This window comes from Carcharodon carcharias, chromosome 5 (assembly GCF_017639515.1).
Source record: "Carcharodon carcharias isolate sCarCar2 chromosome 5, sCarCar2.pri, whole genome shotgun sequence".
Classification (NCBI taxonomy): Eukaryota; Metazoa; Chordata; class Chondrichthyes; order Lamniformes; family Lamnidae; genus Carcharodon; species Carcharodon carcharias.
In genome coordinates, this window is record NC_054471.1 from 46,158,485 (window position 1) to 46,184,807 (window position 26,323).

General features: G+C 40.6%; 1 protein-coding gene across 4 annotated transcripts; it reads left to right on the plus strand.

Annotated features, from left to right (window-relative positions):
* The first annotated feature begins 3,026 nt into the window (after positions 1–3,026).
* On the plus strand, positions 3,027–26,067 carry cd164 (CD164 molecule, sialomucin). 4 transcript variants are annotated; one of them, XM_041188141.1, is made up of 8 exons: positions 3,079–3,213; positions 6,072–6,102; positions 6,188–6,271; positions 15,013–15,087; positions 17,845–17,904; positions 18,089–18,157; positions 19,177–19,242; positions 23,532–26,067. In XM_041188141.1, exons 3-8 carry the CDS (start codon positions 6,259–6,261, stop codon positions 23,696–23,698), a joined length of 450 nt encoding a protein of 149 aa, XP_041044075.1. In that variant the 5' UTR covers positions 3,079–3,213; positions 6,072–6,102; positions 6,188–6,258; the 3' UTR covers positions 23,699–26,067. The 4 variants fall into 4 exon arrangements, with proteins under 4 accessions (XP_041044072.1, XP_041044073.1, XP_041044074.1 ...); XM_041188138.1 differs by lacking the exon at positions 6,072–6,102 and having other exon boundaries at positions 3,027–3,213; XM_041188139.1 differs by lacking the exons at positions 6,072–6,102; positions 19,177–19,242 and having other exon boundaries at positions 3,027–3,213.
* Positions 26,068–26,323: the final 256 nt, after the last annotated feature.

The following is a 26,323-nucleotide window of genomic DNA, read 5'->3' on the forward strand; positions in this document are numbered from 1 at the left end:
TGTTGAAATGGGCAGTCAGGCAGATAAGCTAGTTGATGCACTGGTTTTAATTTTCCAAAATTCCTTAATTCAAGGAGGTTCCATTAGATTGGAAAATAACAAATGTAACTCATTTATTCAAAAGAAAGCAGGCAACTACAGGCCAGATAGCTTAACATCTGTCACAGGGAAAATGTTAGAAACTATTATTAAAGATGTTACAGCAGGGCACTTAGAAAAAATCAAGGCAATCAGGCAGAGTCAACATGGGAAATCATGTTTAACCAATTTATTGGAGTTCTTTCAAGGAGTCACATGTGCTGTGGATAAAGAGGAACTGGTGGATATACTATGCTTAGATTTCCAGAAGGCCTTTCATAAGGGACCAGATCAAAGGTCACTGCAGAAAATTAAAGCTCATGATGCAAGTGGTAACATATTGGCATGGATAGAAGATTGGCCAGCTAACAGGAAACAGTGAGTTGGCATAAATGAGCCTTTCTGGTTGGCAGAATGTTACAAATGGTGTGCCACAGGGATCAGTCCTGGGGCCTCAACTTTTTATGATTTACGTAGTTGACTTGAATGAAGGTGTTAGAAAATAGAGACAGTTTATGTAAGTTATATGTGTTTTTGGGTGTGTTAAGAATAAGGCATATCTTTAAGTTTAAGTTTAATTTATGCTTTTTTCTATTGTGGGTTAAAAGGTGAAATCTGGGATCTAGTTTCATTTTTAATGGAGACAGCAGGTCTAAAGCTATTTGTTTGCCTGCATTTCTAATGAATTTTACAACTCTTGGGGAGAAGTTAAAGCAAACACAAGAGTAGAAAAAAACTGTGCTGTTGGTTAGCAACAGGCTCCAGAGAGGCAGGCTCCATCCACATACACAAATACACACACACACACAGGCAGAGCAGTTGAAAGTAGCTGCCAGAGAGAGACTGGAGTAAAGGGACAGATAGCAAGTCCCAAGCTAAAGAAGCAAGTCCCAAAATCCAGGGGAGTGGAATAGGAAAGATTCCAAGCAGACCTTCTAGTCAAAGGAAGGACAGGAACCTGGAAAAGGTCCTGTTAAGTGAAATTAAGAGTAAGGAGCAGAGGAAGGCTCCACTTAAAGAGGTGAATGCTGCAGGAAGCAGATTTAAAGTGAGAGGCCAGAAGGTCCAAAAAGACAGCTGAAGGACTATAATTCTTTGCTTTGAGCATGTGAAGCAGTGGTGTACTGTTGACAGCTGAATCGGTGAGGGAGAGTGCATGGAAGAAAGCTTGAATGCGTCTGATGACCCAGGGGAGAGGAACATCAGAAGGAGAGTTCAAAACCCTGGAGGTAGACCCTTGTGGAATGCACATGAGAGAAAGCGTCTGGTTTGGGAGATGATTCCAAAGTGAGTTCTTGGAAAGTGGAGATTGGAGATCCTCGTGTGAAAGACAGAGTGCAATAAGACTGGTTGGCTCACATTGTGACAAGCATCTAGGCGGGGGGAAGGGAGGGGCGGGATGGTGGGTGACTTGAGGAGAGATCCATACCATCTCTTTGGGGTGGCATCTGTCACTTGGTTTCAGATTGTGGTGTGTCCGACCACAGGTTGCCTATTGGTTTACATGGACTGTGTACTTACTGTGGACATTAGAAATAGTTTTTGTAACTTGTGTTATCCTTAAAAATCTATACATATCTGTAAAGGTATAGTTGTGGGTGAATGTGTATTATATTATAGTTCATCTTTTCATATTAAATAAATAAATTTAATAAATGGAAGCAAAATTAGAAACGAATTGGAAGTGTATTTGAATAAAATATTGAAAAAAATTAATCTCCCAATGTTGGGGCTTGAAAGCATGACCGGAGAATCCTATTATCTACCAAATGAGTTAGTCAGGTTCTATAGGATCTGCTTGCACAAAGCCTTTCTAACTTGTTCACAGGCTGTTCAAGAAATATCAGCCTTACGTCAGTTAAAATATAATCTTATGTACTCCAATATTAAGAACATATGCCACAGTATATTGAGAGCATTTACCAATTACATTTTATTTATATTTAACCACAAGAACGTTGGTTTGGGAGGCACGATATCAAGAATTCCTGTCACATAATCAACAGCAACTGTCCAGTAAGCGAACCTGAATTAATTGAACTCAATTTATCTCCAAAAGCAGGGATGTAAAGCCTACTGTGCGTTATCTTTACAGTTCCTAAAGGATGTGAGGCACAAATCCGCACATGCACCACTGGCTGCAGTGGGCCAAGCGCAGAGGAGCAGTTGTTCCTCACACCTTCCTGGTCAGCGGCAGAAGCTACAGCGTATTTTATATTGTCTCTCCACGTTCTTCCTACCAAAATGAATCATTTCACACTAGGATAAAAGCAAAAAACCTGCGGATGCTGGAAATCCAAAACAAAAACAAAAATAACTGGAAAAACTCAGTTCTGTTGAAGAGTCATACGGGCTCGAAACGTTAAGTGTGCTCCCCTCCGCAGAGGCTGTCAGACCTGCCGAGTCTTTCCAAGTATTTTTATTTTTGTTTTGAATCATTTCACACTTCTCTGCATTAAATTACATCTCCCAGTGTCCCTATGTTACATCAGCGTGTGATTAAAGGCAGTGCGCATAGGAAGCATTTGTAATTGGAAACAAACACCGCAAAAAAACTCTCCACGTGGACCCCTTAACGCAGCAGTTAAGAAAGTCTCCGCATAAACGCTGCGCAACTTCCTCACGGAGCGAAAAGGCGCAGCTTGCGCCACTCTCCCGAATCAAGGGGCAAGAAGCGGCTCTCAGCCAATCCCCGGGGCAGGAAGCGAGTCTTAGCCAATCCTGGGACGGCAATCGGGACAAGACTCATCCAATCACTCTGCAGGCACTGGCTCGCAACCAATCCCTGAGCAGGAACCGGGTCTCAACCAGGCCCGGACGGAATCCGCGTGGGGTTCAGCCAATGGCGCAGCAGGGACTGGTTGTCAGCCAATCCTGGGGCAGGAAACGGGGGAGGGGTGGGTGCGAACCAACCAATCCCGCTACTCCTCCTTCCCCCTACCCAAACCGGTCACATGAGAGGCAGTAGGAAGTTGTTTGTGGATCCGGAGCGGTGGCAGTAGCGGCTTTGCATCGGTCTCGGGTTGTGTCTGGTTCCCGCCGCTCTCATTATGCGTTGGCCGCTGCTGTGCGGTGCGGTCGCCGTCGTCGTCCTGCTGTGCTGGAGCGGGAGGCTGTGCGCGGCGGGAGAGACAGGTGCGTTGATCCGCTTCCCTGCCCGGGTGGTGGGTGGGGAGAAGGAGGAGGAGGAGAGAGAGCGGGGCCCGGTCAACCGGCCGCAGGCCTCGCCCGGGAGGCGGGGGGCAGCTAGCGGGCCTCGGCCGATCCTCCTCTCCGTCATCAGAACAGGCCTTGGCGCCTCGGCCTCGCCTGAGATTTTCCTTGCGGTTGATCCTGTCCCATGTAGCGCCTGCCGGGGGAGGGGTGGGGGGGGCGGTGTTGTAGCGGCGCGGTGAGCGGCGGCCGGCCTGGGGGGTGGGGTTTGACTGATTTCCACCCCCCGCCGCGCGGGAGGATTTTCTCTCCTCTCTTCTCCTCCCCCCACCACCCCCCCCCGGCAACGGGTCACCTCTCTCGGTCTCTCTCTCTTTCCCCCCACCCGGGCTGAGCATTGTTCCCTTACTTTCCCCAGGTCCAACTTGTCTCTAAAATGGTGGAGGTGGCAAAAGAAGAATTGATTTTTCCCTCGTGTGTGTTTTTTCGTCCCTCCCTCTTCCCCAGCCTTGACGAACACCGTCAAAAAGTGTTTAATCTGTCCATGATTGGGAAGTCCGTGCAGTCCCCAAGTCCTGGCTTTCCAATGTTTAGCGATATGATTGAATATTTAACATTTTTCGTTGTTTTTTTTTCCCCAAACGCATATCACGCCACAAAATGAATTGCTGAATCTGATTAGTCAAAACAAAAACTAATTTAAACCCTTTTTATATATGTGGTAAAAATAGGGTGAGGGATTAAAATCCATAGTACAGGACACCATTTAGGTGGTTATGGGGAGATTTCCTGTTTACAGAAGTTAAAATCCTGGAACTCCCTGTAGCAACACTGCGAGTACCTTAACCTTAAATACCCAGTGACATGCCAGGTCCATATCCTGAGATGTAAAATAAGGTATGTTGGGTAGTGGTTGAAATTATCAGTTTGGTAGAGACATTTCCCCTCTTTCCCCCCCCCCCCCCCCCCCCCCCCTCTGCAGTAAGGTAAGCTCATTAAAGTTTGCATGAGCTTCAGCTCTTGGTTTCAATCCATGGATGTTAACCATATGTAATTTTTAAGAATTTTTTTTATTTGTGGTTGTGGGGTGTTGCTGGCTAGGCCAGCATTTATTGCCCATCTCTAATTGCCCTTGCTGAAAGGGTGGTTGAGTCAACCACTGATGTAGGTCTGGAGTCACATGTAGGCCAGATGGGTTTTTACAACAATCAACAGTGGTCATCATTTTTATTGAATTCAAATTCCACCATCTGCTATGGCAGGGACCCGGGGTAATGCTCTGGAGACCCAGGTTCAAATCTATCTGAAATGATGGTTTCAATCTAGATTTTTAATGAATTCAAGCCCCACCATGGTGGGATTCGAACCCAGGCCCCCATTACTTTGGGTGCTAGTCCAGCCACCATCTCCCCTGCACATTGATGCTCTAAATGTAACATTATTTAAAGTTTCTGTTTAACTATTATTTATCTCATTTCCTTCTTCTCATCACTCTACCTACAATTGTCTTTTTAGTACTGTTGTCCATTCAACTGAGAGGTTATTAGATGACAGTTACACCCAAGTGTAAAATATGGAATAAGTTCCTGTAAGTTCACCCAACCCAGTCTCCAGAAAAAACTCTTGTTGAACTGTCTGATGTTCTCTCCCTCTGCTGGCCAGTCTCTGAGCAGGAAACTTGGGAGTATCGAATATTCATGCCTAATTATTACAAAGAGTAGTGTATTAATATGTTGCACAGTTCCAAATCCATAGAGTGCTTCTTTCAGCAAAGATTTACTTTGTGTACGAGGCTGGAGACTTGTTGCTCAGGAAACCGCTTGCTTACATTTTTTAAGTTGGCACAGTTTCACTGCTGAAGGAAGAAATGCTGCCTGCTAAGCGTGCATCCCTTATTCTACTGGTCGCTTAGTCAAGATCTGCAGTTGAAATCCTTAACGTCTGAAATTTAACTGTTAAAATTCTCTTGCTTCCCACCTCACCTTGTGGAATAATATCAAGGGTATCTGCAATATTTCTCTTCAGGGTTTAAATTATCTAATATATGTAGAGGCTCAAAGGAAAGCGTATAGCTTTTCTGGGCCAGAAGTGAAAGGCTTTAGATGCCACAACTACCTGATATCAGTCAGAGTCAGTAGCAGAAAGGGAGGCTTCTTAATATTTTTAATTGGAGAAATAAACATGTCCACCTGTGATAGGGGATTCCAGGCTTTTTGTCATCATAGACTGCAAAGTGTGTAATACAAAACCTTGGGAGCTACGTGTAATGTTTATATTAATTTGTTTGTGCCTCAAGTTATGAATATTAGCAGATCTTGGTGTTCTGATTTAGGGTTTGTCTACCACTGAGGTAATGACATCAAAGCAGCCCTTTGCAAGCCTCTGGACAAACAAACAGACTGTTTCCAGAACGTTGTGGTATCAATTCCTGGAGCTTGGGGGCAACTTGAGGGCCAAGGGCAACATTTTATAAACACATTTAGAGTGCTATAAAATGTGTAGTTACTTTAATTTCACTTTCTTTAAGGTTTCTATGCCAGGATAGTCTTCGATTTTAAGTAAATTTAACTTTGGCACTGATTAGGTAAACTTACAGATACTTTTTTTTATTTTGCATTTGACCTGATTTTGCTTTCTTTTTGACCAGCTATGCTCACATTACTCATGAGTTTCTGTGTAGATTCTTTCAGGCATCCTGTAGGAAGTTCTCGTACCAGTAATACAATCCTAAGAAGTATTTTTTCCCTCAGTTGCAAATACTTAAAATCTTACATAATGTTGTTCAAAACTATTTCCAATATTGATATCATTGACTTAGTGTTGACACTTTATTATTCCAGCACTGAAGTAATACAATAGATGACTTTCCAAGTAGGTTTGCTTTTTTTTTTTAAATTTACACTCAACTTTTGAAACCACTGTGTGCATCATTTGACTTTTTAAATACTTTTTCTAGGGGATTGCAGCACTTTTAAGGACTGTACTAATTGTACTTACTCGAGCCATGCCAACTTGACCTGCGTGTGGATGGTCTGTGGAGGTAAAAGATTTTGCTATGTTCTATTATAGTATAAGAACCACCAGCACCTCCCTTTTTATAAGTGGGTGGATTCTTTAAGTCCTGGATTTGGATAACTCAGTTCCAGATGAAGTCCCTTTTTTTGCTTTATATAAATTACATTCCAAATTTTAGTGTTTTAAATTAAATAAATGATAGGCAAGACATTTCTTTTAAAAAGCTAGTTATATTCTTTGGAGTACAGCTGTTACAGTTACTTGATAATTTTCTAGTGAATGCATTTGAGGCAGACTGGAGACTATTTAGGACTATTCCATTGTTATCTATCCTTCTAATAAAAACGGATCATCGTTGCAGTCCCAGTATAAACTGTATAAATAGTATGCTCTTGCAATTAAGATATCAAATAGATTTTTAAAAAACTTGGCATACTTTGAGTTGAAAATATTAAGAAATTTAAGCTTATGGAACAATTTGCAACACACATCTGTATCAGACTATGTTCAAATTTAGAGAATTTCTAACACTACCAGTCTAGAGACATGGTTAAAGGAGGGTTTTCATGAAGGTGGAAATGGACCTAATGTTTCAGGTTGTGTGAGCCTTCATCGGAACTTGATGGGTCCAATGTTCTTTGCTCAAATTTGACTGTTCTTGGGTTCCAAAATAACACATTCCTGTTTAGGGCTCTCATTTTTGCATACTTAATCTTGGTGCTGGTTTCTGTCTTGTTTGCATTGTCAATATATATATATATAATATGTTCAGTATCATGTATAGTAAAGTTAGAGTAGACTAAAATTCAAAATTTACCAAGGGTGAGGCAGCTTGAGCACAGTTCTGCATTAGCAGTAGGATAATAATGTTACATGATCTAACACTTGTGTACAACAATGTACCTTCTCATAGTGAGCAATACCACAGAGGGTCATCTGGTAGGGAAATAATTTTTAAAATGTGGATTATGTGATGAGGCCACAGCTGGAGTACTGTGTGCAGTTCTGGTCGCCACATCATAGGAAGGATGTGATTGCACTGGAGGGGGTGCAGAGGAGATTCACCAGGATGTTGCTTGGGATGAAATATTTAAGTTATGAAGAGAGGTTGGATAGACTTGGGTTGTTTTCGCTGGAGCAGAGAAGACTGAGGGGTGACTTGATCGAGGTGTACAAGTTTGAGGGGCATGGGCAGGATAGATAGGGAGCAGCTCTTCCCCTTAGTTGAAGGGTCAGTCACGAGGGGACGTAAGTTCAAGGTGAGGAGCAGAAGGCTTAGGGGGATGTGAGGACAAACCTTTTTATCCGGAAGTTGGTGACGGTCTGGAATGCGCTGCCTGGGAGGGTAGTGGAGGCGGGTTGCCTCACCTCCTTTTAAAAAGTACCTGGATGAGCATTTGGCCCACAACCTTGAATGTTATGATGTGCTAAGTGCTAGTAAATGGGATTAGGTAGGTAGGTCAAGTGTTTCTCACGTGTCGATGCAGACTCGATGGGCCGAAGGGCCTCTTCTGCATTGTGATTCTGTGATTTTATTATTAACCAAAAAAAAGTATAATTGTGTTGAATTCAATCGCTGATCTGTTGAGTTCATTTTAGTGGTTATACAGCTTTGCTCCAACAAGGGAGAATTTAACCATTCCCCCCCACCCCCCACTGGCGTTCAATACTATTACCATCACTGAATTCCCCACTATCAATATCCTGGGGGTTACCATTGCCCAAAAACAGAACTGGACTAGCCATATGAATACTGTGGCTTCGAGAGCAGGTCAGATGCTCGGAATCCTGTGACAATCATTTCCCCAAAGCCTGTCCTCCCATCTACAAGGCACACGTCAGGAGTGTGACAGAATACTCTCCACTTGCCTGGATGAGTGCAGCTCCCACAACACTCAAGCTTGACAGTCCATGACAAAGCAGCCCGCTTGATTGGCACCACATTCTCACACATTCATTGCCTCCATTACCGATGCACTATGTTAGCAGTGTGTACCATTATAATATGCACTGCAGGAATTCAACAAGGCTCCTCAGTATCTTCCAAACCCACAACCACTACCATCTAAAAGAATAAGGGCAGTAGATAGATGGGAACACCACCACCTGAAATTTCCCCTCTAAGTCACTCACCATCCTGACTTGGAAATATATTGTTGTTCCTTCACTGTCGCTAGGTCAAAATCTGGAACTCCCTCCCTAACAACATTGTGGGTGTACCTACACCACATGGACTGCAGCGGTTCAAGAAGGCAGCTCACCACCACCTTAAGGGCAACTAGGGATGGGCAATAAATGCTGGCCCAGGCAATGAAGTTCACTTCCCATGAATGAATAAAAAAAAAGTATATGAGGGACATTCATTTAATTCTAGATTTAATTACAGTCGTGAGTTCATGGGATGTCTTGATTTTAGTATTGAAAGTACTACTTATCCAAAGAACTACTCACCAATTTTGCTTTGACAGACAGCTCTGTACATTGGCAGTTAGCATGCTGTATGGATCTGTTTCCATTTTGTATCTTGATTGTTGTAGTTACTGGAATACCTTGAGAGAATGAAATAGTGAATTGGGAGGTTTAATAACTTTAGAGAATGAATACGAATCAATCCTTCATCGTGGTGACCTGAATAAGTGATGTTTCTGGCCTTCAAATAGATTCTAACTAATACCAAAAGCATTTTGGACATAACAAAAGACTGGTAACAATTTGTATTGACTCCAAGAATTGGTTGGGGGAAGAGGAGAAAGAAACTCTAAATTGAAATGGGACCTTTTTAATAATATATATCTGTTTGTATGTCTAATATTACTGACCTCCAATTCATTGCAAGACCTGTTATGCCTCCTGTTAAAACTGTTCATGACTATCCCGTTTACTCTTTCCATGCCAAAATCTTTCCCCTCTTGAGTTTATTCAAGAATTGAAAGCTTTCACATCTGGAAAACACTTCTTTCAGTAACTCTCCCACTCCTGGGTGGGATGTAAGCCAAAGCTCGTTTACCTACCTTTTAGAATATTTACTCAGACGTCTACAGCACAGAAGGAGGCCATTCGGCCCATTGTGTCCACACCAGTCAACAAAGATCTGACTACACTAATCCCATTTTCCAGCACTTGGCCCATTGCCCTGGAGGCTATGGCAACACAAGTGAATATCTAAATACTACTAAAATGTTATGAGAGCTTCTAACTCAACCACCCTTTCAAGCAGTGAGTTCCAGACTCCCACCACCCTCTGGGTGAAACATTTTTTCCTCAACTATCCTCTTAGCCTTCTACCTCTTACCTTAAATCTATGCCCCTTGGTTATTGACCCCTCTACTAATTGAAAATGTGTCTTTCCACCCTATCTATGCCCCTCATAATATTATACCCCTGTATCAGGTCCCTTCTCAACCTTTGTTGCCCCAAGGAAAACAACCGCAGCCTATCCAATCTTTCCTCATAGCTCAGACCCTTCAGCCCAGGCAGCATCCTGATAAATCTCCTCTACACCTGCTCCAGTGCAATCACATCCTTTCTGTGATATGGCAACTAGAATTGCGCGCAGTATACCAGTTGTGGCCTAACCAGCATTTTATACAGTTCCAGCACAACCTCCCTGCTCTTATATTCTACACCTTGGCTAATAAAGGCAAGTATCCTATATGCCTTCTTAACCACCTTATCCACCTGCCCTGCTACCTTCAGGGATCCATGGATATGCACAGCAAGGTCCCTCTGATCTTCAGTACTTTCCAGGGCCTTGCGATTCATAGTGTAATCCCTTACCTTGTTATCCCTCCCCAAGTGCATTACCTGTCACTTTTCCGGGTTGAATTCTATTTGCTACTGCTCTGCCTATCCGACCAGTCCAATGATACCCTCCTGCAGTTTATGGCTATCCTCCTCACTATTTACCACCCTAGCAATGTTCGTGTCATCTATGAACTTCTTGATCATGCCCCCTACATTTAAGTCCAATTCATTTAAGTACTTCACAAACAGCAAGGGCCCCAGCACTGAGCCCTTTGGAACCCCACTGGAAACAGACTTCCAAGTCACAGAAACGTCCCTTTACCATCACCCGCTGCTTCCTGCCTCTAAGCCAATTTTGGATCTGACGCGCCATTTTGCCTTGGATCCCATGGGCTCTTACTTTCTTGACCAGTCTACCATAAGGGACTTCATCAAAAATCTTACTAAAGTCCATGTAGACCACATCAAATGCATTAGCCTCATCAACACTCCTGGTTACCTCCTCAAAAAATTTGATCAAATTTGTCAAACATGACCTTCCCTTAACAAATCCATGCTGACTATTCCTGATTAGTCCGTACCTGTCCAAGTACAGATATATTCGGTCCCTCTGAATTCTTTCTAGTAACTTCCCCACTACTGAGGTTAGACTGACTAGCTTGTAATTTCCTGGTCTATCCCTTCCCCTCTTTTTTAATAATGGAACAATGCTAGCAGTCCTCCAGTATTCTAGCACCTCACCTGTGGCCAGAGTTACTGCCAGGGCCCCTGATATCTCTTCCCTCGCCTCCCTCAACAGCCTGGGATACATCTCATCCGAGCCTGCAGATTTATCCACTTTTAAGGCACCTAAACCAGCTAGTACCTTCTCTCTCTCTGTTAATTTCCTCTAATATTTCACAGTCCACCACTCTAATGTCTATAGCTGCATTGTCCTTTTCCATTCTGAAGACCGACTCAAAGTATTCATTGAGGACTGTACCCACATCTTCTGGGTCCACGCACACATTAGCTCAATGATCCTTAATTGGCCTTACTCTTTCCCTCGTTATTCTCTTGCTCTTTATATTTTTAAAAAACCCTTTGGGTTTTCCTTAATTCTACTCACCAATACTTTCTCATGCATTCTCTTAGCTTTCCTAATTTCCTTTTTATGTTCCTCTCTGCACTTTTTATCCTCCGCTAAAGCTTCTGCTGTATATAGCCCTCGGTATCTGTCATAAGCTTCTCTTTTTTTCTTAATCCTAACCTTTATTTACTTTGACATCCAGGGTTCTTTGGACTTGGTCCCCCACCCCCGTCTTTACGGGAACATATTTGTCCTGTACTCTCTTTCCTCCTTGAATGCCTCCCACTGCTCTGACACGGTTTTATCTGCAAGTTGCTGCTCCTGGTCCTCTTGGGCCAAATCGCATCTCATCTTAGTAAAATTAGCTTTTCCCCAGTTTAGAACTTTTATTCCTGGCCCAACCTTATCCTTTTCCATAGCTATCCTAAATCTAACTGAGTTATGGTCAACTATCTCCAAAATGCTCCCCTACTTATATGCCTTCCACCTGCCCGGGCTCTTTTCCGAATATTAGGTCCAGAAATGCCCCCTCCCTTGGGTTTTCTACATACTGGCTAAAAAAGTTCTCCTGGATGCAACTTAAGAATTTTGCTCCCTCCCTACCTTGCACACTAAAACTATCCCAGTTAATAGTTGGGTAGTTAAAATCCCCTACTATTACTACCCTATTATCCTTGCATTTCTCTGAAATTTGATTACATATTTGATCTTCTATCTCTTCCTGACTGTTTGGGGCCTATAGTACACACCCAACAGCATGTTTGCCCATTTTGTATTTTTTACTTCTACTCATATGGCTTCATTTGATGATCCTTCCAAGCTATTGTCCCTCCTCATGGCTATAATTGATCCTTGATCAATATTGCAACCTCCCCCAGCCTCTTCTATCCCCACCACTATCTTGTCTGAATACCCTATAACCAGGAATGTTGAGCTGCCAATCCTGCCCTTTTAGCCAAGCCTCGGTCACAGCTATGATCTCATACTCCCTGTCTGTGCCCTGAGCCTGTGTTTCATTCCTCAGGCTCCTTGGATTAAAATATATTCCATTTAGCCTTGCTAAACTCCTTTCTTATCTAGCCTATGTTTCCTCTGCTTCCAGACTCACTCACTAGTGTTGTACCCTTCTACTCCCCCTTCCCCATAATTATTCCTCACCATCCCTATCTTACATTCTTCATCTTGTAATGTTCAGTCATCAAGAAGGTAGATCAGGGGTAGGTTTGATCTGTTGGAAGTACAGCTCAACAACCTGATATTCCTCTGAGAATTCATTCTTCTAGCATTGGGAGTTTGGGAGTTCAGATGTCGGAAGCCATGCCTTCATTATCACATTCAGTTGTTTTTATGTCCTTCTGGTAGTTTCTCCCTCAACATATTGGACTTTAATCAATTTTTATCTTTTTATAGTAGCTAATGGCCAATGCACCCTGTTTTTATTTGTGTTTATGTAGAACACAAACATTTGTGTCATGTAATGTTGATTCAAACTGAACATTTTCTGACTAGGTACAGGTCATCCAAATGATCTGTATGTGAACCTGCGGAGGAAGGAAATGGTAGTCATCAAATCAGATTACAGGAGCATGGTGAGCTGTGAAAGGATGGCTGTTTTACTGGTTAGATTAATGATGAATTTAAAGCAAGTGCATTTGCCATCCCTTACTCAAAGCACAAGCTTCTGAATCTTTTTTTGCTGACAGGTACGGTTAAAGATTTGATTTGGATGTTCTTGTGAAATCAATGCAAGCAGTAAACTAGACTTTCATATTTTCTCAGTTCAAGAATGCTCCTGAATACTCTGCCATTAATACAACACTGATACGATGATACAATAAAACTATATCAAGACTGTAATTGAAACTTTAAATTCTAGAATGTAACCAGCTTTCAGGACTTGTGAAATATATTCTTAAACATCTACAACAAGGGACCATGGTGATGAGGGCAATGGGACTGGTTTTGGATTACTTGAGCAGAGCAGGCACAGATTGGGGGTAGACCTGCATTTTTATCCTATGCAGTAAATCATGATTTTAAACTTCAGCATAAGCAGTAACACCAGAGGATCCATTATAACATCCTTACACTTAATTTCCACTGGATGATAGTTTATTTAAATTGTGGAGAGAAAATGCTGACAATTTGAGTAATGGCTGAGGAAGCTTTTGAAGGTGAGCATGCAAACTGAGTACTCAACAATATAATTGCCTTTATCATGAATGAAGGGTCAGCCTCATCCTGACCGTGTGCTAATATAACTTATAATGTTTGCCAAATGCTCCCCCTCTGAACTGTGGTTCTATTCTGCCTATCACAAAATGTAGCCGATATGAAGTAACCTGCTTAAGCTGTTGGCTTACATTCCAGGAATTCAATAAAATGTCACAGTCGTGTAACCTTGTGTTTGACAGACAAGACTTGCTGGCTGCTTTATGTAAAGTTAATGCAAATGTACAAAACACATTTTGTCCTCATTCTGGCTGTGTTGTCTGCTCTCTTCTCTTTGCCTCTTTTGACCACAATTCAGAGGAGCAGGACTGATTGAATAGCTCTTTCAAAGAACAGGCACTGTGATGAAGGGCTGAATGTGCTTATAACTCTGAAATTATTTGGTTGTGGGTAGGGGCTCTTGACGTTGTCTTTGCTTTTAGCTGGTCTTTTACTGATGTCTGATGTAGTTATGGTGCAGGTTCCTGGTGGTTATGTAACGCCTAATTGCATTAATTGAGAAGGCCTGCTTTGTTTATAAAGCAATGCTGGCTTGAAATCAGTGGCTGTTTCAACCAGACAGTTGAGTTTCTCTGTAGGTTTATGAATTCAGTGTGTCCTGGTTACTGGGAAACAACTAAGTTGTCATTTTGACAAGAATGAAAGTGGACGAGGTGAGAGTGGAGATGTGTCACTATAGGTGCATCTTTTGGAGGAGTGAAATCTCAAGCTGTCTTCAGAAAAAATTCCTCTGAGACAGCAGCAAAATGTATAATCCTTGACTTCCTCTGGTTCACATCTGACTTTGCAGGGACTACTGTTCTTTGGAAGCTGGTTCTTCATTTTGCTTACTGTCATAACAGTTTAGTTGCTAAAGTTAAACATTTATAGAAACAAATTATTTTGCCCTCCAAATTAATTTTATCAATTCTATTGCAGTGGATCTAGTTTTTGTCTTTTCTGCCTAGTGTGTTTTTGCTAATGTTTACAATTGAATCATAAGGATTATTTTCTCCTCTGTTCACCATGCATCGCGAACCCCTTTTTTTAAAAGAAAAAAATGGTATTTGCATCATGTAGGTGTTGCTGGTATTTATTGCCCATCCCTCATTACCCTTGAAGTTGGTGGTGAGCTGCCTTATTGAACCAGATGAAGGCAGTCCACAGTGCTGCTAGATGGGGAGTTCTAGCTTTTTGACGCAGTGACTACGAAGGAATAGTGATCATTTTACAAGTTTGGGTCACATGTTACGTGGTGCTGCTACACACATGCTTCCCTTGTCTTTAGTGGTAAAAGTTGTAGGTTTGGAAGATGTGGAGGAAGCTTTGGCAAGTTGCTGCAATTAATCTTGCAGACTTCATATTGCTGCTGGTGGTGGAGGGAGGGAATATTTAAGGTGTTAGATGGATGCTAATCAAGTAGGATGGTGTCAGGCTTCAGTGCTGTTGCAGGTGCATTCATCTAAGCAAGTGGAATGTTCATTACACTTGTCTGGTTTCTGATGGGATGGCTTTTGGGAGTCAGGAGATGAGTTATTTGCCACCCAGCCACATGCTTGCTGATGAGTCAATTGCAACTCAAAAAGTTGATGATTTAACAGTGAAAATGAGTCTATAAGGAGCTAGCGGGGAATTAGTTAGCATTGCTTTACATGACGCAAAGCTAACACAAAAACAACCTGTGCTTAAACATCTGTGATTCTGCGTATAGTTGATAACTAATCTCTTTTAATGTGTTCCAGATGAAGAAAATTGTATCAACTCAACAGGGGCCATAACAAAAAATTGCACATTGTGGAATGAGACTATGTGTGAAGGTGAGAAAGACATTAAATCCAGAAAATTTGCATTGAAATATGAGACTTTCTAATGGCTGTAATTCCAAGACAATTTTGGTAGCACTTTTTTTACCAAAATACAATGCCGGTTGGGTTCCTTTTGTTTTCAATTTTCTAATTATTTTGCATTTTATAATACTGAAAAATGGATTTATAGAAATACAGAAATGAGAAGTGAAAGTTTAGAAACAATGTAGACTGATACAACATTAAAATTAAAGACAGTTTTAAGTGGCTTCATTGTGCAGCTGCATATATAACTGGTATCTAGCAAAAGGAAGAAAATTAATGTGTATGTTAAGTTTATTCTAGTGTTGTCATGAGTAGATTACCAAGATGGAGCACTGTAGTATCCTCAAGAGTTGTGTTGAGACTTTCCAAGCTGAGTTCTCCTAAGTTGATGCTGCTCTGCCTGCATATGTTGATTACTGTAGTTCTTCAGTCAGTTCTATTGTAGATATTTAATGTGCAGTATTAACTAAGCAAAGGTTGCTTTAATTAACTAAGCAAAGATTGCTTAAATGTAGTAGATGGAGGATTGTTTGCTTTATAGTCAGTCATTAATAGCATAGGAGGAGCCCATTTGACCCATTGAGCCTGCTGGCTTCCTGCAGACTAATCCAGTCAGTCCCACTCTCCTCGATCCCTGTAGCCCTGCCCTGCAAGTTTATTTCCTTCAACTGTCCAATCCAATTTCCTTTTTGAAATCATTGTTTCTGCTTCTACCACTTTCACGGGCAGCAAGTTCCAGGTCATTACCACTTGCTGTGTCAAAAACACATTCACCCTCACATTTCCCCTGCATCTCTTGCCCAAAGCCTTAAAGCTTAACTTCTGGTCCTTGTACCATCAGCTGATGGGAAGTGGTGTTCCTTGTCTACCTTGTCTGTCATTTTCTTATACAAAAACTCTGTTTCCGATCTGGAAAACTTGGCATTTTCCCTAAAATGGGTAAACTCTATTCAGTAGTTAAATCCAAGTGACCCAATTCTAGTTGAAGTACGGCAACTAATATTTTATGGCTCTGCTGTCTGATTTTTTTTTTTTCCCCTCTGTTTTAAACTTTGGGCCTGGATTTTCAACTCCAGAAAGAGCTATTTGACCTTGAGATGTAAATTGGGCACTGTCACAGCTGCACAGTAGTAGTAGTATGCAGCTCTGGAACACAAGCCTGCTGTACCTTGCTTGGAGGGCAGGTATTTTTACATACTATCATGAGACTGTTTGATAACCTGGGGGTTGCTACCTGATACTAGAAAGATTTCTTGCACTGAATATCAAGCCATTTGGTTGCTATATGAATGAGTTAGCAAAACTGGTTGCTTCCAGTGAGTATTTTAATTTTAAATCATATAAAACGCAAAATGTTAAACTCTTGAGTTATGCTCGTGTAATCTCCCTATTGCGTAGTCATTTATTTGCCAATTAGTTATAATGGAATTTAAACTTGCTTGACACAGGTTAGATCCAATGGCAATGCAGTGGGGGCACATCTGGCACATTGAATTGGCACTCAAGGGTGTTTCTCTGAAATACAGTGGTTGAGGTTATAAATGCAAGTCTGTCTTTTAGTTCAATAGAAGATTGCAACTGTCAGTTTTCCCAAGTTGTCAAAATTTGATGTAGGAGATATCTTAGCCCACTGTAATTTCCTCCTCCTTTTCACTCCTGTCCCTCCCTTGCCTTCTGCTGGAGCTATTTACTTCTGTCCATCTCCTTGGAGTTTTATATTTATCTAGCCCCCTTTTTGAGTGTAGTCTTAATGCTGACTTTTTGCCCCCCTGGTACTGATTCATTGACCTCTGAAAATCCTTTTCCTCTATTTATCCGTTTCATAATATGGAATCCTCCTGATGGTTTCCCTCCTCTTTCACACCTCCTGTGCTTTAATGCATACCATGCTAAAGTAATATTTGTACCAATATTCTATTTATATCCTTTGAATTAAGTTAATTGTATATTTTTTTCATGACTCCATTATTTTTATAGTGGAATGTTCATAACTCCATACAATACTTCAGTTGTGGCCCAAATAATGTTTTCAGATTAATTGAGCATTTTGTATTCAATGTCCCTATTCCAATACAGTTGCTTTTTAAATGCCTTTTTTTCATGTGCAGTCCTATTTTTAAAAAAAAAACTTGTTACAAATTGAAAAATATTAGGCCTTAGTTGGGAGTACTGTGTGCTTTTGGGCATCTATATTTGACATTTATTGTGTAGACTGTATTTCCATTCTCTCTCTCTCTCTGTCTCTTTTTCCCCCGACCCCAAAAAATATATTTCCCATTTCCATTTACCTATGTTGAATTGCATTTGCCATACACCATCCACTTCCCTAACCTAATGATCATTGCCTTTTCCAACATTCTGAAAGTTTACTGTATTCCCAAATAAGATTCATTTTCTCTGATTGTCTTTTCTTTGCCTTTACTCTATCCAACTTGCTACTTAACTTTTACCACAAAACTTATCCTTGAGATTAAAAATGAGCAACATTTAAAATTACATTTTTGACCTTTTTGGATAGTTTCCACTCGTTGAGCTGAGTGGAGAATGGCTGATGTACTTTTGCCTTCAGAGTGAAAAATGTTTTTTTTATCCATGAAACTCCTAGGATAATGTAGCTTTAAATTTTAAGTAAATGTGACTGATACAGTATATAATCTGTTGAGTTACCTGATACAAGTTGCATTTGTGACTTTAAATGAGTGTCATGCTGTCCTTATCTTTCAGCCTCTGGAAATACAACTGCAATGCCTTTAACTACCAGTTCTTCACACACTTCCGCTACAGGTAATGGGCGAACCTGATGGGTTTCTGTGTGTAATTGTGATCCAACATCAATACTAGGATACTGCAACTTTAAATAATGCGTAACATTGACTTGTGCAGTATGATGTAATGTATTGAGGACTTAATTCTGGTGCAAGTTATAACGGTGACTTTAAATGCTTTGCATGCTGTTCTTGTCCTTCAGCCCCTGCAAATACAACTGCAGTTTCAACTCCTGCTTCATCTACCAATTCTTCAAACTCTTCTACTTCAGGTAATGGGAGAATCTGATGGGTTTCTGTGGATTAACTATGATCCTTTGTCATTTTTAAAAGTGTTGATTTGGGACCTTGAAGGGCAGACCTGTAATAAAAACACACACTAAAAATACTCAGCTCTGGCAGCATCTTTGGAGATGGAAACAGTGAGCATTCATCAGAACAGATACTGCTGAGTATTTCTCGCATCTCCAGTAATTTGCATTTTGTTGAGGAAAGGCCTGTATTCTGGACCTGGGATTCTTCTCACTCAGATTATAATGATGATGCGAACAGTTTCTTGACTGGTAAGATGGCTGGAGAGAGTAGGAATGCCATGTTGAACAAATCAAAGCTGTCTTTATGAATTTATCAGATTGGTATTTTAACTTAAATCATAATATATCTGATTGACCAAACACAAACTAGTAATTCTGCTAAACCAGTGGAATATAAAAACACAATTGGGCACCTTTGGTAAGTGGTAATATCTTTACTCAGAACTATCTAGCAAAAAAGTACCACTGTGCAAAAAGTCATTTTACCAGCCTGTGATGGTATTCGTATACTTGGCATCATTATAAAATCCCATCTCTATTTTCTGAAATGCTGTTCATCTCTCATATTTTCTAGTTATTGGGTAAAGAGCTGGGGAGTGGAATATTGCATTGTTTGTTCAAAGACCCAGTATGTTGGTTAATTAGCCACCTCATGTGTTGTACGTTAAGTTGCTAGGCATTGATGCATGGGGACAGTAATATGATGGGTTCAAGTTGCTTTGTTTTTGTTCTGAATATTGCCCATTACAGCTTCAGATCTTTTTTTTTTCCCCACCCCCCACCAAAAAAAGATAACAGGTGTTGCCGTGAGCAGCTTGCTACAATACGTAGTCATTAGAAGAAAACCGGCCAGCTTTAATACCTGGTCCCACTGCGCCGCATTTAGAAATTTTAACATGACTATTTTGACCATGAAATGGTGTATATTCATCTTGTTTATTCCGTTAACCACCTTCTGTTATTACTTGCCTGCACAGCTACTTTCGCTCCGCTTAGCACTATGGCTACCATGGCGCCCAATACAAGCAGCCTTACTACAGCAGGTAAATGTTGAACAACGTTGCAGTTTTTAAATTAACATTTGTTTGGAGGTGAAAGGATATTTCCAGTAATGTTCCTGTATGTTTATACTGGAGCAACTAGTAGCACAGGGAACTCATTCGAAAAGATGATCCAGGGATTATTGCATGTGAAAATAGGAACAAAAGAGCAGGAGGAGGCCATTTGAGCCTGCTCCACTATTCAGTAAGATTGTGGCTGATCTGGTTATGGTCTCAACTCCACTTTACTGTCTGCCCCCCCCATAACCCTTGATTCCCTTGCCTAGCAGAAATCTGTCTAACTCTGCCTTAACTAAATTCAAAGACCCAGTCTCCACTACTTTCTAGGGAAGGGAATTTCACACACCGACAACCCTTTGGATGAAAAAGTTTCCCTTCATCTGTCTTTAAAGAGAGACCTGTTATTTTTGACCTATGTCTCATAGTTTTCCTCCCCCACAAGAGGAAGCATCCTCTGAATATCAACCCTATAAAATCCCTTCAGGATCTTATATATTTCAATAAGATCACCTCTTCTTCTAAACTCCAACAGGTATAGACCTAACCTGTTCAAGCTTTCTTCATAAAACAGCACCTTCATCCCAGGGATGAGTCCAGTGAACGTTCTCCGAACTGCTTCTAAAGCAATTGCAAAGTTTTGTAAATAAGGAAACCAAAACTGCACAGAGTACTCCAGATGTGGCCTCACCAAAGCCCTGTACAGCTGTAGTAAAATTTCCCTACTTTTATATTCCCCTGTATACTAACTTTGATTCGTGTTCCAGTACACCTAGATCCCTATACCATTTGAGTTCTGCAGTTTTTCTCCATTTTAAATAGTATGTTGCTTTTGTTCTTCCTGCCAAGCGAACAAGTTCACATTTTCCCACATGGTACTCCATCTGCCAAATTTTTGCCCACTCATTTAACCTGTCTATATCTCTTTGCAGACTCTACTTCCTCTTGACAACTTACTTTCCAACCTATCTTGGTGTCATCAGTAAGTTTAGCTACCATACATTTGCTCCCTTTTATCCAAGTCACTGATATAGATTGTAAATAGTTGAGGACCTAGCTGTGATCCCTGTGGCACTCCAATAGTTACAGCTTGCCAATCCAAAAAAGACCCATTATCCCTGCTCTCTGCTTCCTGTTAACCAATCAATCTTTTTATCCATGCGAATATGTTACTCCCTACACCATATGCTCTTACTTTGTGTAGTAACCCTTGATTAGAACCTTATCAAATACCTTTTGGAAATTCAAGTACACCACATCTACCGATTCCCTTTATCCACCTTGAATGTTCTCCCCTTCATCAAAAAAACTTTCGCCGATTAGTTAAACACTATTTCCCTTTCATAGTCATATTGGCTCTGCTTGCTCAAATCATGGTTATCTAAGTTTTGCTATAATGTCCTTAATGGATTTTAGCCTAACATTTGTCATAGGGAAAGTGCTAACTGGCCTTTAGCTTCCTGCTTTTTGCTTCCCTCTCTTGAATAAAGGTGTTACATTTGCTATTTTCCAATCTGCTGGAACCTTTCCAGAATCTAAAGAATTTTGGAAGATTATAACCAATGCATCTGCTATTTGTGCCGTGGCTTCTTTTAAGACCCTAGTATGCAGGCCATCTGGCCTTGGGGACTTGTCAGCCTTTAGGCCTAATAGTTTTCCTAGAATCCTTTCCCTGGTGATTGTATTAAGTTCATCCTCCCCTATCATCTTGATTTCCAAGAACCTTTGGGAAGTTTTCTAAGTTCTCTTGGAGGTGGACACACAGTACCTGTTTAAATTACAGATCTAATGGTGTAACTCGATGAATCTGAGGGAATGGTGCAGAATCTTTGGTGAATAATCAAGACAAAAATTGGCTGTCAAAGGGAGAATTACAGGTGTCCAAATCTGGGCACAATATTATTGTTTTCTTTATCCATAGACTCCATTATTTCATCAAAAAGTAATTACATTTTGGTCCTAACTTGTACAGATTGTTGCTGATGGTCCACGGCCAATACGAGGAGGGCTGATAACATACCATTGTTTTTAAAAAGGGAAGGGATTACCTGAGTAATTACAGGCCAGTTAGCCTAATCTTGGTGTTGGGCAAATTATTGAGAAAAATTAAAACGGTATAAATCTTCATTTAGAGAGGCAGATTAATTAAGGGCAGTCATCATGGATTTTTTTAAGGCAAATTGAAATCTGACTCGATGGAACTTTTGGAGAAGTTAGTAATGGCGATTGAAGGGTACCATGTTTGTAGTTTACATGCGTTTTTAGCAGGGCTTTTGACAGGTCCCACATGATAGATTGGTTAGAAAATAAAAAGCTCATGATATTTGAAGGAAGTGGCAAGTTGGATCCAAAATTGACTGGCTGGAAACAAAAGGTAATTGGTGTTTTAAAGACTGGAAGACTGTTTCTTTTGGGGTTCTGCTGGGCTCATTACTCGGTTCCTTGGCGTTCGAATTAAAAGTTTTCAGATTATATGAAAATTGGCTGTATGGTTGATAGTCTAGAAGAATGCTGCAGACTGCAGGAAGATATGAATGGACTGCTCAGGTAGGCAGCAAAATGGCAAATGGATAAGTGAGAGGTGGGAGGACAAACCATGTGAGGAACTACACCACAAATGTAGAGGAACAGAGTACGTGTCCACAGATTCCTGAAAGTTGGTGGACAGGTAGGTAAGTGAGTTAGAAGGCTTGCAGATATTTTCCTTTATTAGCTAAGGCATAGAAGAATAGAGCAGGGGGGGGTTATATTAGAGTTATACAAAACACTAGGCCACAGCTGGAGTGCTGCATATAGTTGTGGTCACTGCATTGTGGAAAGGATGTGATTGCACTGGAGAGGGCACAGGTTTTCTAGGATGTTGCCAGGAATGGAAAATTTTAGATGTGAGAGGAAGAATTGGGATAGGCTTGGGTGCTTTGGAGCAAAAGGGAGGTGAAGTGGAGGTTTAATTGAGGGGCCTAGACAGAGTGGATAGAAAGGACTGATTTCCATTAGTAGACACGTCAATAACCAGAGGCCTAGATCTAAAGTAATTGTCAGAAGGACTGGGGGAGGTGGAGTAATTTTTTCATCCAGTGGGTAGTGGAGGTCTAGAACTTGCTAACTGAAAGGGTGGTAGAGTGGGTGGGTGGGGACAGCTGGGGGTGAAATATTAGCTTTTATAACCATTACTTTTACTTTGCAGATTTTAAAAAAAAACTTTGACTGCCTTCCCTTTTCAAGTTTGATTTTAAACTAGCCTCAATTCATGTGCCACTAAAACCCTCATCTATGACTTATCTAGACTTGACTACCGCTAGGCTGACCTAGCCAACCTTCAGTTGTCGTCTTTCCATAAACATGAGCTCATCGAGTTCATATACCTGTATCAATCACTTCTGTCCGTACTGACCTCCATGGTTTTCTGGACATCCAAAGCTGCACTTAAAAGTTTCATCCTTGTTTTTAAATCTCTTCATGGCCTATCCCCTCCTTGGTTCCAACTTAAATCCAGTGTTTCAATGCCCTCCATAATTCTGTTCCTCTGACTCTGGCTTCTTGTGCAGCACCCCACCATGGTGGTTGTTTTCAACTGCCTTGGCCCCATGCTCTCAAATTTCCTCCTTAAACTCCTTTTTAAAACCGCCTGTTTGAGCAAACTGCCCAATGTCTTAATATCTCCTGCCTTTGACTTGACATTCATTTTATCATTAATATCTGAAGGGATATTTATTTCCACAGTAAAGATACAGTACAAATGCAATTTGTAACTCTGTTCTGTTCCATTCCCTTAATCTACTTGCCCATTTCATTTTCTTAAAGCAGAGTTGGCAACGCCTCTTGTTAAAGCAAAACATGGACATGCAAGAGAGAGTGGGTTTTCTACATTACTTTACCCTAGTCTGTCTTTACATAAGTTAGAAAAATGGTTGTCTTTATTTCTAGATATTTGGCAAATTTTTTTCTTTCTTTCCATGATAGGTAAATGGTTTCCTTTAATACTGAATTCTAACTAAAATCATCTTTCACATTGATCTCTATATTCTTTGTGCTGTGGTGGAATCTTGCGTCTGTATCTGCTTTCAGCTACTTGGCCTCTAGGTAACTGGCCACTTGCTTCTTTGGTTGTTAGGATATGCATGAGGCCATCTGTGGGTCCTCTCCTCTTTGACCATGTAAAGGAAACTGCATAATAACTATGTCCAGAATAGACTTGTGAATTAGTTATGTTTAATTTTACTACAAGTATGCAGAATTTGGTTTTACCTTACTGTATCTTCTATTCTCTACAGGTACAACTAATGGGACAACTCCAGTGCCACCCCTGCCACATAAGAAATCTACTTTTGATGCAGCAAGTTTCATTGGAGGAATTGTACTTGTGCTTGGATTGCAAGCTGTAATCTTTTTCGCTGTGAAGTTCTGCAAAACCAAGGATAGGAACTACCACACGCTCTAAGCACCTCACTGTTGGACCACACTGTCTCAGCTAATGCTTGCATTGCTGGTCTACTGTATGTTAAGTTTCAGGAGATAACACACCACTGTTTAGAATTAGCCATATCTTAATGGTGTATATGGTATAACTTTTTTAAATTTGGTTTTGACTTGCCATTATTTGTTCAACAGGTCTGTAACCTTTAATTGATCCAAACTTCATTTAGTACTGGGCACATGGATTTATTTGGGGGAGGGAAAACAGCCATGCCTTAAATAAATGTGGCCTTATTTCTGCTAACGTTTTGTCCTTGGAACATGGGTGTACTTCAGACAAACTAGAGTTCTGTATTCACAAGTATTTTCTCTTTAGATTTTTCAGTGTTAAAAAGGTTAATTTGCAATCTAGAGCTGCCAACTGGGCTGATAGCTGTAGTACAGTATGTAAATGATTTTTAGTGAATGTTCCAAATTGAATTTGCGTATGTTGTTGGATCCAGATTATGGCCATTTTTAGTTTACATTGTCCAAAATACACTCCCACTTTCGATACAGTGTATGTGATTGTGGTTGTATGCCATGCACGAATGGGTTGTAAATTAGAAAGCATGTTATCCATTTTTTTATTTGAAACTCTATTGGTGATTTGGCGCTTTCATTTGGTTCCAGTATTCTGCCTGGCCATTGGCTTGTGTGAAATACTGCATGCTATAGTACTTTGACGGTTTTTGCTGTTTTGATAGTATCTACGTTCTATTGATTTGTGTAAAGTGGAAGAAAAGGGCAGATTATATGCAGAAGAATTTTATTTTCTCTTGAGTAGTTGTCGCTGAAGTTGGTAGCTCTTGCAGTGACCTTAATGTGAAGAATTTAACATCTTAGCTTGAAATTGTTCTGTTGATGGGTGAAGATTGGAAGACAATCATTTCAGATTAAATTTCTAAATCTTGAAGTGGAGTATGATATTGCTGTTTAGTTCTGGGGTTGGTTAAGTGCTTTGATACCTTGTAAATGATTTGATCAGTTATGTACAATAACTTCACAGTAATTACTATCAGGTTGGAGCAGTGTGCTCTTGTACATCTTGAAAATGAAAGCAATTGAAATGTGAATAGTAACCAGGAAACTTGCTGCATTTGGGGTGAAATTGGTGGTGTACAAAATTATTGGCCTGAGACAGATGATTTGAATATGGACAAACTGATTACCCAGATTTTTCATTTGGTGACCCGTGAGAATTTTCTTTCTGAAATTCTGGTCCACCTGACCCTCCCCTCCTCTCCTCCTTTGTATACACAAAGGTAACTTATCATAAATTTACAAAGCAGCGTCAAAAGCTACCGGAAAATCATGCCCCACCTGCATCACTTTGAAGTGGGTGCATAGTGACTGGTTCCCGGAATCAAAAATTGACAATCTGACGTTCTGAGAACACCACAAATTCTACTCCCCCCACCCCCCAAACCTCCCTGTTGCTGATGATAAGCTACATAGAAATGACACTTGCTGCCTGTTTAATGTAGCTGGTGTGCTGCTCAATTGGCCGCCAATATTTGAGTAACCAGAGTACTACTTGAATGCTTCAGACAAGCAGCGGTAGCCAAATTATGCTTTTAAATGGCAGTTTGTTTCTGTGACTTATGGAATATTAAAATCTGCTTTAAAAAAATGTTCTTGTAATATCCAAGCTAATGCCCCTCCCAAGTGTTCTAACTTGTTTGTAATGCATTACCTTTGTCTCATTACTCCATTTGCATCTATTTTGTTTGTCATCTGAAACCAAAGGGACTGTGTCAATTTGTTCTTGGTGCATGTAATCTATGCATGCCTTTGCATTAAATTGACCAAGCTTTAGTTTAGCTGCTGTGTATATGTGTACTTGGGCAATGTACTTGGATATAACGAGACTAAATTGCATTCAGCTGTGAGGGGCCTTGTTGGCGATCTGTTTTTCAGCTGCTTTAATTTATTGCACTGAATTGTTCACTGCACCCACACAATTATTTATAGTTGTAGCTGCAGATTGTATTAGTGTCCTCTAGTTTCAGGTACTCTAGATTTGCACTACACCTTGGCTGTGCAATTGAGAATTGAATTCAGGTTAAAGTGCCTTAAAGGATACCTTGCAAGCCATTGACTTGAAGTATGGCCAAAAATGTAATTGGAGGGCAGGGGGAGATGAGGAGAGGATGTTAATTTTATGTTTTGGAAGTGCTTTGTTCAGAACTCTGCTGCCTTCACTTGCCAAAGTGTGATGTAATATGTAAAAGCTGAAGCTTTTTTGGATGCCTGCTTTACCTGTAACATTGTGAAGTGTTTTTACACCCCACAATATCTCATCGAGAACAATGTGTAATCATACCAATCAATAAATTTCATGTTTTACTTGTTTGTGTGTTTCTGGAGTTACTTATTTTAACACTAGCTTAGTCACTGTTATAGAAGTAGAAACTGGTTCAGTGGATAATTGCTGTGTGTACAATGACCTGCGTAACAAGATCCCAATTCTGTTGATTTTTGCTGATCATGCTGGGACTAAAAATATCCTGTTTTTGGTCATTGTGAATTAAGTTGCTGCTTTTAATAGAAGTGTGGGTAAGCATGAGATTTTGCTTAAATGATGTCCCCATAGTTCCATAACCTGCTA